Genomic DNA, 13836 nt, shown 5'->3' with positions numbered 1-13836 from the left:
TACTACTCCATTTTACTTAAAACAGGGGCCCCCAATCCCCCAGCTGAGGACCAGTACCTGTCCCGTTCCATGGTTGTTAGGATCAGGGTGGCATAGCAGGAGGTGAGCAGTGGGCAAGTGAACTAAGCTTCATCTGCCGCTCCCCATCGCTTCCATTGCTGCCTGAACCAATAGCCCCCTGCCTCTGCCGGTGCCCCACCCCTGGAAAAATTGTCTTCCATGAAACTGGTCCCTGGTGCCAAAAAAGTTGGGGACCACTGACTTAAGGGACTTGAGCCTCCTTGGATTTTGTTAACCATGGGGGTCCTGGAAGCAGTCCCCTGCAGACACTGAGGGACAGCTGTACCAGGAGTGTCACTGGACCGAGCACTCATCCCATCCGTTCTTTCAGGTGTGATTTTGAAGACACGGCTCAGTACCGGGCCTCGGCCATGAATGCCAAAGGAGAACTTTCAGCATACGCTTCGGTTGTGGTAAAGAGTAGGTTTGCTGGACTTGTTTCATTCACAGTGTACTTTTAAAAAATTTATTCTCACTGCTAACGTATAAAGAGGTCAAGAAGCAGTTGTCAAGAATTGCTGCTTTCTTTTCTAGGATACAAGGGAGAATTTGATGACACTCGCTTCCATTCAGGGGCTTCCACCTTGCCCCCCAGCTGTAAGTCTGAAAATATTTTTTCTGTGTCATCTCTGTACAATACTGTATAATAAGCTATTCCATAACACTGAAATAAATGCAGGTATACCAAGTCATTTCAGTTCTGTCCAACTCTTTGTGACCCATGGACTGTAGCCAGCCAGGTTCCTCTGTCCATGGGATTCTCTGGGCAAGAATACTGGAGTGGGTTGCCATGCCTTCCTCCAGGGAATTTTCCCAACCCGGAGATGGAACTCATGTCTCTTCGGTCTCCTGCACTGGCAGATGGATTCTTTATCACTAGCGCCACCTGGGAAACCCAAAATAAATGCATAGGCTATATTATAATATGTGCTAGTTTGTATGTAATGGGTTTCCCAAGTGGCACTAGTGGTAAAGAACCTGCCTGTCAGTGCAGGAGACATAAGAGACATGGGTTCAATCCCTGGGTGGGGACGATCCCCTGGTGGAGGGCATGGCAACCCACTCCAGTATTTGTGCCCAGAGAATCCCATAGACAGAGGAGGCTGGCAGGCTATAGTCCATAGGATCGCAAAGAGTCAGACACGATTGAAGTGATTTAGCACATGTACATAATACTACCTGTAGTTAGTTTTATTTTTTTAGATTCTTTGGCTACTGTATTCTCCTTCTGCTTATAATTGCTTTATTCTGGTTTTATAAAAGCCTGGATGTGATGGGCTAAAAATGACAAATGCTTTTAAGTCTTCCTTTCCTTAAGCTGAGAAAAATCATTACACAAACCTGCACTGTGATTTAACCACACACACACATACATAGAGTCTGGACTGTAGCAGGGCAGTCTTACTCATCCTTATATAAACAGTGTAGCATCATCTCCTTAAGAAGTCTCTGTCGGCCCCCCACGTTACCCCAGCCCACACCTACTTAGGTTATGTGTCCGGGTGAGGCTATGACACCTCTGTAAGGACATCTACTCACTGGACACTAATTGTTAACTGTTTGCTCCCACTGACCCATGAGCCACTTGAAGGCTAGGCTGGACCTTTTATCTTTGGACCCCAGCACCTGATACAGAGTAGTATTTGATGATGAATGAATAAATACATACACTAATTTACAAAATGCAATGTAAAATGAGGTCTAAGTGTGGTTTAATAACAAATTATTAGTATTCTGATCCATAGTAATTTATAAATTTGTGAACTTCGATCATGTCATCTGCATCAGAACTTCTTTTCATGGGAAGCAATAAAAGTAAAACCCTTATGGTTCTTCAGTAATTAGATGATAACTCTGTTCAGACTGGAAATGGTAGTCAAGCCCCAAATTCTTATTTTCCAAACATTAAAAAATAAGTGGTCATTTTGAAAATGGTTATGGAAATACTTACTCATGGGTCAGTTTTTCACCTAACTGATCAGCTTGATGTTTCTCCATACTTCATGGTATATATAGTTAAGTCGTTCAATCGTGTCTGACTCTTTGCGACCCCATGGACTGTAGCCTACCAGGCTCCTCCATCCATGGGATTTTCCAGGCAAGAGTGGATTGCCATTTCCTTCTCCAGAAGATCTTCCTGACCCAGGGATTGAACCTGGGTCTCCCGCATTGTAAGCAGACGCTTTACCATCTCAGCCACTAGGGAAGTTACCTATACTTCATGGGATGGCTTCTAATTTTAATATTCCTAGTTGCAATCATTGGTATCAATCCCATGCATGAGAAGGAGTGCTGGGTGGGAGTGAGGAGGAACACATCCCAAATCAAGTCCTTCTCTTGTCATTTCATTTATATTGAGATACAATAATAGCTGGAAAATTTGAAACTATGATTTATAAATTATTTGACAGGTTTGTTGTGATTGCTTTTGGCCTGTGCTAATTAAAATGCTTATGTCTCTTTGATGATAAAAAATAAATTACTGATGTTTGTTTCTGTTGTGTCCAGTTGCCGTGACCCCTTACGGTTATGCGTCTAGGTTTGAGATCCACTTTGATGACAAGTTTGAAGTGTCTTTCGGGAGAGAAGGCGAGACAATGAGTCTGGGCTGCCGTGTAGTTATCACCCCTGAAATTAAACATTTCCAGCCGGAGATCCAGTGGTACCGAAATGGTAAGCCTTAATGATGAATTCTCACTGAGGCTCATATTCGCAGAAGGTCGCAGACCGGACTTGGTCCCAAAGCATCAATGTCTATAGATTGCAGTTCTGTTTACCAGAACTGGCAGAAACTGGATAGTAGAGGACATAACCTACCAGGTGTTACAAAAGTTTTTATACATATTTTAGAGTAGCAGAACTTTTATAACGTATTTGTGGAGATCATAATTTCTTATCACCATGTACTACAGGGAAAAGATTACAAAAAATGTATTTTCATTTTGCAAGTTGGATATATGTTCATTTTGTAAGTTAATTTTATTTGGTAAGATAAAGTGAAATCTAGTGAAGTCTTATTGGTTCCCAGGCACTGTGGGTGGTAGTCAGCATGCTCACCATGCAGCGGGCCTAAACTTCAGTGTCCGTGTGGGCACCGGGCAGGCTGGGCCATCGTGAAGTGATGACGAGGACCGGGGTCTGCGCCCGGAGTGAAGCCAGTAGTAGCTGCAGCGGTGGCGGCAGCAGTGCTGCTGGACGTGGCCCTAGAGGAGAGGAGAGGCCCCAGCAGATGCAGCCCGGGAGCCCCCAGTGGGAACCCAGATCCCCGGTCCATCTCCAGGACCCGTCTCTGTGGGATCTGCACAGACATGAACTTCCTGGCCTGAGCACCGTGACAGGAGCTGCCAACAATCACACCTTTGTCTGTAAAACATTACAGAATAAAAGCACGTATACAGACACTGCAGTAAGGCACATAAGGCAGTTAGAATGCTTCTGAGTTTGGACTCTCTGTTTATGAAAACTGCCACAACATTGCAAAGCAAATATTCACGGGCTTGGAAATAAAAATTAAATTTAAAGATTGACACATTCAGTGAAAATAAACACTATTTCCATACAAAACTTTGGATGAAGCAGTTATTAACAAGAAAGATGTTTTTTTTTTTTTCTTTTTAAATAGAGTAGCTAGTTTTAATAAATAAACAACTGAATTGAAAACTGCCATGCTAGTGCTCAGAAAGATGTTTTTAAAGTAATTTTTCTAATAATCGAAGTTACAGTGAGAAAATGTATAAATAGGCATTTAAATTATATACAAATCATGAAGCCATATTCTTTTTATGTATGATCAAAGGTACAGGACATGTAAGACAAAACATTAAGATGCAATTATTTAAATATACATTTAAAATTAAATTTAGATTTACGTGAAACTATTTGTATAAGGAGTTAAATCTTTTAGAAAAAATTGTTCCTCAAGAATTGTCAGCTCTAGAGTACAAAAATTTATATTTTAAAATAGCTTATCAGAGAATTAACCTACTGTTAATTTTATAACCATAACTATATAATTGTATATAGTATAAAACTGTATAATACTATAACTATATAGCAGTCTTAGCAACAGCATTAATAGTTGCATCAGTGGAAAGATCTTTCTCAAAATAAAAGGAATCAAAACTTATTTGTGACTTTGCATTTGCAAAGACTGAATGACGTTACTTTCAATTTTATTAATTTAAAATGAAGTTGGTAAAAGTATGAATTAGATCACCTAATAACTGAGGTTGCAAAAAAATAAGTAAAAAATTCTGTATTATCCATCAACATATCACAAAACAAAGTATTGTTTGTATGTAAGAATTATGGCATGAAAATAATTATTTTTTTGTAATTTGTATTACCCTATTATGTTTTATAAATAATAAACTATTTTTAGAGGAAAAAGTTTTATATTTTAGTACCTTAACTGTATTTTTTTCTTCTGCTTTTTGAGCCAGGAGCCTTGCAATTTCATCTTGCACTGGGCCTTCCAGATGATATATCTGGCTGTGGTTCCCTCACTTCTGGTCTAGCATTTTAACTGATATAAATATGGCACAATGACTCAAAGTCTTACAGACTTCCTCTAATAGTCAGATAGCTTTCAATATAGAAGAAGAGGAATAAAGAGAGAGAGAGATGGGGAGAGGAGCGAGTTGGGGGGAGGGAGGAAGAAGATAGTAATGGAGAAAGAAGTCAGCAAATTTGTTTACGTTTTTCCACCCAGGGGTACCTGTTTCTCCATCAAAATGGGTGCAAACACATTGGAGTGGAGATCGGGCAACACTAACATTTTCTCATCTCAACAAGGAAGACGAAGGTCTCTACACAGTTCGTGCTCGAATGGGAGAATATTATGACCAGTACAGTGCTTACGTCTTTGTTCGAGGTAAGACATGGCAGAAAGCAGAGCATCTGAGGATATTTAAAACACTGAGTCCGTATCAATCTATCCAAACATATTTTGGGTAACGATGAAAGGGCTGTTGGAAAATTCCCCCTGGGACTTCCCAGGGTCCAGTGTTCAGGACTCAGTGCTTCCACTGCTGGGGTGCCAAGGTTCAATCCTTGGTCTGAGAGCTATGACCCCGCAAGCCACACGGTGTGGCCCCAAAAAAATTGAAAAATTCTCCCAGATGATGTAGCACAGGGATGTTAGCATCTAGTAAAATTAGAATGGATGTGAAAAGGTTAACCCTAAAAGCACCAACCTGAAGGTGACCAGTTTCCAGACTGTGCTGCCGTTACTAGTGTCAGTACTTTCCTCTTCTTCAGTGAGCCACCAGCACAGTCCTCTGTAGGTGTTTGAGAGGCTGCGTCCTAGTGGTGTGAACGAAGAGTCATCTCGGTTTAAAGAAGGAACAATAAAATAGCAGTGGGGATTCACTCTTGATCTGTTTTGGAGAGCAAATTTGTTGTTTCATTCCAGGCCTTCTCTTAGTTTTATGAACTAGGAAGCAAATGTACCACTGAATCTCTAAGATAAGCTATAATTGGTGATTTTAGGAGTCTTTATTTTCTCAGTGGTGTCTTGAACGAGTAGGGTATGTACAAGTGGAAATGTTCTCGATACATGAGATCTGAGCGCACTTAGAAGACCATGCACATGTCCTGGCCACAAGTGCCCTGTGTTCTTTTCTGTGACTTGATTGATAGTCACATGAGTAGATGGAGGAGGGGCTCAGAAAAATAGAGTATATCACACTCACAGGTCCTGGAGAACCACACCGGGCTACATGGGGAGGCAGCCACACTGCTTTGTCCAGGAGGCAGCAGGGTCAGAGGGGAGAGCTCAGACCACAGTCTTTACTGGATTTCCTGTGGAAAAGGCAAGGCGGGATGGGATACACAATTTAGGATCGGCTAGTGTGAGCAGTTTCAGTGGCCCCTAAGCTATAGGGGTTGTGCCTAGTTTTCTGGTGCCTGGTGCAGAGATGGTTAAGTCAGAGGAATATTTCCTCCTGGGGAACATGGCTGGTTGAAGGAGGTCAGCTCTGGACAAGTTAGAGTTGGCTAGCCCCAGAAGATGGGTGATCTCTCCCCAACCAGAAAGGTTTGTTTTGAAAGCATCACAATTCACAGAGAATAAATATATAAACAATATGGTTTATATTGGTTTATAGCAACAAAATTGCTTTTTTTTAATCTAAATGGATAAAAAATAAATTCCATTTTACACTAAATGGAGTCATGAACATCTAGGCATTTTGATCACGGTGGGACTTTAGAGGCCATCCAGGTGTCCTTAACTGGGATCCACAGACTCCAGAGGGGGTCTGTGGTTAAAACTGTACTTCAGTATAATTGGTTTCTTTGATAAGCTCATGTATTTATTTTATGCATTTAAAAGCATTATTCTGAGGAAGGGATCTTTATTCTTTCTTTACGAGTTTTCCAAAGGAGTCTCAGTTCAGTTCAGTCGCTCAGTCAAGTCTGATTCTTTGCAACCCCATGGACTGCAGCACGCCAGGCCTCCCTATCCATCACCAACTCCCGGAGTTCACTCAAACTCATATCCATTGAGTCAGTGATGCCATCCAACCATCTCATCCTCTGTCGTCCCCTTCTCCTCTCGCTTTCATCTTTCCCAGCATCAGGGTCTTTTCCAATGAGTCAGCTCTTCACATCAGGTGACCAAAGTATCAGAGTTTCAGCTTCAACATCAGTCCTTCCAATGAACATTCAGGACTGATTTCCTTTAGGATGGACTGGTTGGATCTCCTTGCAGTCCAAGGGACTCTCGAGAGTCTTCTCCAACACCACAGTTCAAAAGCATCAATTCTTCAGCACTCAGCTTTCTTTATAGCCCAACCCTCATATCCATACATGACTACTGGAAAAACCATAGCTTTGACTGGACAGACCTTTGTTGGCAAAGTAATGTCTCTGCTTTTTAATATGCTATCTAGGTTGGTCATAACTTTTCTTCCAAGGAGTAAGTGTCTTTTATTTCATGGCTGCTGTCACTATCTGCGGTGATTTTGGAGCCCAAGAAAATAAATTCTGCCACTGTTTCCACTGTTTCTCCATCTATTTCCCATGAAGTGATGGGACTGGATGCCATGATCTTTGTTTTCTGAATGTTGAGCTTTAAACCACCTTTTTCACTCTTCTCTTTCACTTTCATCATGAGGCTCTTTAGTTCCTCTTCACTTTCTGTCATAAGGGTGGTGTCATCTGCATATCTGAGGTTATTGATATTTCTCCCAGCAATCTTGATTCCAGCTTGTGCTTCTTCCAGCCCAGCGTTTCTCATGATGTACTCTGCATATAAGTTAAATAAGCAGGGTGACAATATACAGCCTTGACGTACTCCTTTTCCTGTTTGGAACCATTCTGTTGTTCCATGTCCAGTTCTAATTGTTGCTTCCTGACCTGCATACAGGTTTCTCAAGAGGCATGTCAGGTGGTCTGGTATTCCCATCTCTTTCAGAATTTTCCACAGTCTATTGTGATCCACACAGTCAAAGGCTTTGGCATAGTCAATAAAGCAGAAATAGACGTTTTTCTGGAACTCTCTTGCTTTTTTGATGATCCAAAGGATGTTGGCAATTTGATCTCTGGTTCCTCTGCCTTTTCTAAGTCCAGCTTGAACATCTGGAAGTTCACGGTTCATGTATCGTTGAAGACTGGCTTGGAGAATTTTGAGCATTACTTTGTTAGCGAGTGAGATGACCTTTTCCAGTCCTGTGGCCAGTTTCCAAAGGAGTCTAAGGCTCACAAAATGTTAGGATTCCCCTTAGTTTTAAGATGCAGAAACTAAAGCTCAGTAAAGTAAACTGATTTTCCAAAAGCCTCATGGGCTTTCCAGGTGGCACTAATGGTAAAGAACCTGCCTGCCAATGCAGGCGAAGTAAGAGACGCAGATTCAATCCCTGGGTCGGGAAAATCCCTTGAAGAAGGGAATGGCAACCCACTCCAGTACTCTTGCCTGGATAATCCCATGGACAGAGGAGCCTGGTGGGCTACAGTCCATGGGGTTGCAAAGAGTCAGACATGACTGAAGCAACTTAGCATGCATGCATAAACCTCGCAGTTGTTGAGAAACAAAAGTGGTACTAAGATGCAGGTCTTCTGGTGGCTAACCCAGGATTTTAGTTAGGGAATAGGCTAAGCTGCTGAAATGGAACTTAAAAACAAAAAGTTTATTTCTGTCCTGTGTCCATCAATGTAGAAGAGTGGTCCAGATGGTCCTGCTCAAAGCACTTGGGTCCCATCTATGTTGCTGCTCGGCTGGCCCTGTGCTGCCCTGACTCCCAGGCCATCCTGCAGGAGGGGAGATGCAGAGATGCACACAGCACTTCTTCTTGGTGAACACACCTCCATGTGTGTTGGGGAGCTGGGGTGATGAAGTTCTAGCTGGACAGCATGTTACCCGTGGAAGCTCAAGGGTTCCAGTACTAAGAGGCAACAGGAGGAGTGGACACTAGGGACGGTCAGCAGTCTACACCACAGCAGTACTGAGAAGTAATAAATGATCATTGGATTCTGCCTCAGATCAGCAACTGATAAAGATACATGAATATCTCTACCAACTGAAAACCGGGCATTTTGGGAAAAATCAGATCTTGTAAGGGAAAAAGGGTTGCAGTGAAAATGGACACATTGGAAGTTACCAGCAAGTATATTTATTTAACCACCTTGATGGTCCTGGCCAGATGAGAACTGAATAAGCAAACAGAGTCTTTGCCTCTGCTCTCAAGTGTCTTACCTGAACTAGAGTCTTCTCTGGTGACTCAGAAAGCACTGAGTTATGCCTTGAGGATTCCCTCTGTGCTCTTTTCCTGGGAGCTCAGACACAGTCCAGGGTCTCCTCAACAACATTTCTCAGTGGCCATGCCAGGGTCATGGTCCTTTGCAGGTTGAGACCAAATTTCACATTACTAACCACGGATAGGTGGAAGGATTGAAGTTTATCATTAAGCTGGTCTTCATTCCACAAAATAAGGGAAGATTCTAAAATGTATCAGATGTTGAGAGAATTGAGAAGATTCATGGAAAGATGAAATTGCAAAGACGAGTCTCAGAAATCTAATTGTGAATTCAACTTTTAGAAGACCATTTCCCTTGTAAGTTTATTTTAAGTGCTATATTTTGGATTCTTTTAAAAAAATCTTTGTTGAGATGTAATTACACACCGTAAGAGTCAGCCATGCTAAGTGGACAGTGCTTTTTGGAATATTTATAGAGCTGTGCACCACCAGCCCCCCATCTACAATCCAGCTTTAGAACATTCCCATCACACCCCGCCCCACCCGAGATATTTCTCGTGTCCCTTCCCCACTCTCATTCCCAGTCTAGCCCCCAAGCAGCCACTAATCTACTCCCTGTTACTATAGACTTTCTTTTCTAAACATTTCTGAATATGTGATCTTTCACTTTTGTCTTTTTTTTCATTGAGCATATGTTTTGAGGTTCTTTATAATGGTAGTTTACTTCTTTTTATTGCTGACTAGACATGCTTCATTTTGTGTGTCTATTCACCAGTTGATAGACAATTGGATTGTTTCTGCTCTCTGACTACTCTGAATAATGCCGCTATGAAGATTTCTATTCATAGTCACTGACCTGGGCTTTCACTTCTCTTGGTTAGATAGCTACCACTGGAATTGCTGGGTCGTATGTTAAATTTGTGTTTGATTTTTTGAGAAACTGCCAGAGTGTTTTAAGTGACATTTTACGTTTTTGTTTTTTTTAAACTTTGAGCTACATGAAGCCATTTCCATGTATTTTTTTTTAGAGCTCTGGTATTTTGTTGCTTAGGAAATAGCTTCGGAACCAGAATGATCAGTGCAGAAAGCACCATATGTCAGCAGAAACACATTCCAGATTGTACACTTTTGGCCAGGGTTTTATTACATAGATACTATATGTTCTCTCTGAAAAAATTGATAATGTAAATAAGCAAAAAAGGACAAAAGAAAAGCCATCATAAGTCTACCATCCAGAGATATCCAAAATTATCATTTTAATACATATTCTTCTAGACTTTTATATATTGTCCCCACCCCTCCACACATACATGGTGGGGGGAGCAGAGAAAGATGATAAAGTGATGAAGGATGGTATATAAATGTAATGAAAAAAGAATTACAGTTGACAGATAAATGGATGAAAAAGTTTTTGCTATAATCAAAGCAATAAAATTGATCTATCACATTCAAAAGATTTACAAGGTTTTTAGAATCCATTAGGATGAAGGAATGGATGGATGAACACTCCTACATGTTGTTGGTGAGTGTAAATTGGTTCAGCTTTTCTCGGGGGGTTTTGTCACTATATATCAACAGTGTGCACTTTCAACAATTCTATTTCTAAGAATTTTAGTGGACAAAACTGAGAAAGGAATGTTTGTTTTGGGGAAAGTCTGGAAGGAATCTAGGTACCCACCAATCGGAGTTGAAAATAATGTGTAATAAATAGTCCATAAAAACAATGGAAATACTGCACAACAATGAAAGCTAATGGTGTATGTGTGAGTGCTAAGTCACTTCAGTCATGTCTGACTCTTTGCAACCCTATGGACTGGAGCCCTCTAGGCTCTTCTATTCATGGGATTCTCCAGGAGAGAAGACTGGGGTGGGTTGCCATACCCTTCTCCAGGGGATCTTTCCAACTCAGGGATCGAACCCGTGGCTCTTATGTCTCCTGATTGGCAGATGAGTTCTTTACCACTAGTGCCACCTGGGAAGCCCTTAATGGTGTATACTTATACTAATTAATATGAAAATATATTTTAAAAAACAGTTTACATGAAACTATATAGTCCAATCCCACTTTTATTTAAAAAACAATCACTTAGAAAAATGGAAATGTAGTTGGTTTAGATTATGAAAAACAAGCACTTTTGAGTTTATAAATATAGAAAAAAATCCAGAAAAGTTTAGGCCAATGTATTAATAGTAGTAATCTCTGAGTTACGGAATTAAGAGGGATTTTAACATGTATTTTTATTGTCATATATTTTATAAGCATGTACTATTTTTATAATAAGGATAAACAATAGAATTACTTACATTTTGAAAAAAGTTATTAAATAGCCTGTGTCAGAGATCAAAATATAAAAAAGGAACAGGGTAATCTTTGGTCTAATCAATCAAAGCTACAAAAAGTTTGACTATTTGGAGCACTGGAAGAAGGAAGGGCAGAGGCTAAGAAGAGAATTGACCTTGACCAGATGGGTGCCGTGGGCCAGGCGCCCTGCAGCAGCTGACGAAGGCGAGAGCACATGTGTGAAGCAACATAACACAGTTTCAGGTCTGACTTCCAGCAGCTGCTATACAGAATATGTGTTTGAAAGATTCTCAGGTCCACACAACAAATGGCATATTCCAAGCAATTTTATAGAAATGCTGAGAAATGGCTCCCTAAATGCTTACTGTCTGCCAGGCTCTGTTACACACGATGAATTTACCTATCGGCACCAAGTTTACCAGTTGTTACACTATGGGCCTTTTGCTTTAAAAAAAAAGGGGGGGGCATGCCTAGAGGTTGCCAGCTGCCTTCATTGCAGCTGAGCAAATCTTAGGCCTGTTAAGGTCAGCGTTTCTACCTCCTGCTAGTTCTGCTCCAGGACTTCCCAGGTGGCTTAGTGGTAAAGAATCCACCTGCCAAGGCCAGGAGACTCAAGAGACGCAGTTTCAATCCCTGGGTCGGGAAGATCCCTTGGAGGAGGAAATGACAACCCACTCCAGTATTCTTGTCTGAAAAATGCCATGAACAGAGGAGCCTGGAGGGCTCCATACAGTCCATGAGGTCGCAAAGAGTCAGACATGACTGAGTGACTGAGCATGCACACAGCTCAGCTCCACCTTTACCATCAGCTGACCTTCTCCCCACCATCCAGTGCTCTGAAAGCCCGGAAGGAAAGACGTTTCTCCCCTGCCCTCCCCAAATGCCCGTTTGCCATCATGTGGCATGCAGGGATTCTGCATTGTGTTTCGGGCACGATGATTTAGTTAGATTCTCCTATCGCACTTACACAGGACATATTACCCTGCAGGTTCATGAGTTCACACAAGTTCATGGGGCAAGAAACAGAATGTTCAAAACCAAAATGATTTGAGCCCTTCACAGATAACACATACCTATTCGATTCAGAAGCATACAAACAAATATCTCAGCCTTCTTAGCAAATATTTCGGTGACTTAGAAGAGTTACATAAGGGTAGCTCATTGGAAAAGAAAGTGTTTCTTATTTGGTCAACAAGAGTGCTTTCCCTGGGTGAGTGGCTCCTGCAAGTCTCAGCCTCCTCTCCTACTAATTCCAGTTATTAAAGTGCTGACCGGATGTCAGCAGGAATTCGCAACTGTGGATCTCCTCCCCCAGGGATTCTGCCTCTTATCTTAATCCTTCTCACTTAAAAGGCTATTAAGTGGTTATTTTCATTCCCCTTCCTTTCCACCTAAAAACACCCCCAAGTCACTAATTTATCTGTACACACACTGCTGAGGAGACCCACAGTCAGCAGATCCTGTTTCATGGGCAGTCACTGAACTGTTTCTTGTATAGTCCTGGACTTTTGCTAAACTCAGATAAACTAAGCTCAGATGTGGGTATTGCATCAGAGTTCCTTTCGCAAGTATCTTCAGTTTGGGAACAAACATTTAATTAAAATGAATGTTTTTGTTTCTCTTCCAAAATGGTAGTCCCAGCATAGGGATGGGCAAAACTTCTTGGTTCTTCTCTTCTGGATCCAGAACGTGACAGAAGGGGCCGTTTTCTCCCCCTTGGAGCCATTTATAGTTTCTGAGTAACGCTGCACAATAATTATCTTAAGAACAGACATCCTGGCATAATTTACATTAGACTTTTCTGAGAGCAGTCTCTGATGTCTCCATAGTTATTTTCTTTTAGAATATTTTGGGCAGGCAAGGACTATGAAGCCAAGGTCATGGGTCCTTTTCAGAGCCCTTTCTGACATAATGTTCCTTGTACTGATGGTGAAAAGCACATATTGTTATTTTGGTAAGCAAATTACAAAATTGATGATTGCTCTACTGGGGCCTAATGGAGTTCCCTGGTGGCTCAGTGGTAGAGAATCTGCCTGCAAAGCAGGAGACATGGGTTCCATCCCTGGGTCAGGAAGGAGGAAATGGCAACCTACTCCAGTATTCTTGCCTGGGGAATCCCATGGACAGAAAATCCTGGTGGGCTATAGTCTGTGGGGTTTGGGGTCGCAAAAGATTTGGACAGAACTTAGCAACTGAACAGTGACAACAATAATAAACTACTTGGCCAACGATGTAGCCACTGCAGCGATGTGGTAAGAGAGGTCTGCACTATGACCTTGGCTTTGGGGGCTGACAGAATGCATCTGAGAGGGTTCACGGGTCCTTCTGTATCCCCCCAGATGCTGATGCAGAGATTGAAGGAGCCCCCGCCTCTCCCCTGGACGTGGTGTGCTTGGATGCCAACAAGGATTACATCATCATCACCTGGAAGCAGCCGGCTGTGGATGGAGGGAGTCCGATTCTGGGATATTTTATTGATAAGTTAGTACTAGTATGACTTCATTTAGAGTGATTGGCTATAGAGATGCCTGCTTGGTTTTTCCCACCATTTCTTTTGCTCTTTTTTTTCTTTTTTAATATGCTGATTTTAATTTTTATTTTATTTATTTATTTTTTGATTGCACCGGGTCTTCGTTGCTCTGTGAGCTTTTCTCTAGTTGTGGCAAGCAGGGGCTACTCTCTAGTTGAGGTGCGTAGGCTTCTCATTGCTGTGGCTTCTCTTGTGGAGCACAGGCTCTAGGGCATGCAGGCTTCAGTGGTCCCAGCTCCCGGGCTCTA

At 41.8% G+C, this 13836-nt stretch overlaps 1 protein-coding gene across 2 annotated transcripts in view; it reads left to right on the top strand.

Moving 5' to 3' along the window:
* Positions 1 to 13836, top strand: part of MYOM1 (myomesin 1) — a 118352-nt gene that overhangs the window by 35314 nt on the left and 69202 nt on the right. For both annotated transcript variants that reach the window (XM_043889108.1, XM_043889107.1), the window contains exons 7-11: positions 392 to 480; positions 595 to 657; positions 2569 to 2733; positions 4772 to 4933; positions 13398 to 13539. In XM_043889108.1, the coding sequence (XP_043745043.1) occupies positions 392 to 480; positions 595 to 657; positions 2569 to 2733; positions 4772 to 4933; positions 13398 to 13539 (621 nt within the window). The remainder of the gene's footprint in view (positions 1 to 391; positions 481 to 594; positions 658 to 2568; positions 2734 to 4771; positions 4934 to 13397; positions 13540 to 13836) is intronic.

This window comes from Cervus elaphus, chromosome 27, assembly GCF_910594005.1.
Source record: "Cervus elaphus chromosome 27, mCerEla1.1, whole genome shotgun sequence".
NCBI lineage: Eukaryota > Metazoa > Chordata > Mammalia > Artiodactyla > Cervidae > Cervus > Cervus elaphus.
The sequence above is the reverse complement of the archived record's forward strand: the minus strand, read 5'-3'. Positions and strand labels throughout refer to the sequence as shown.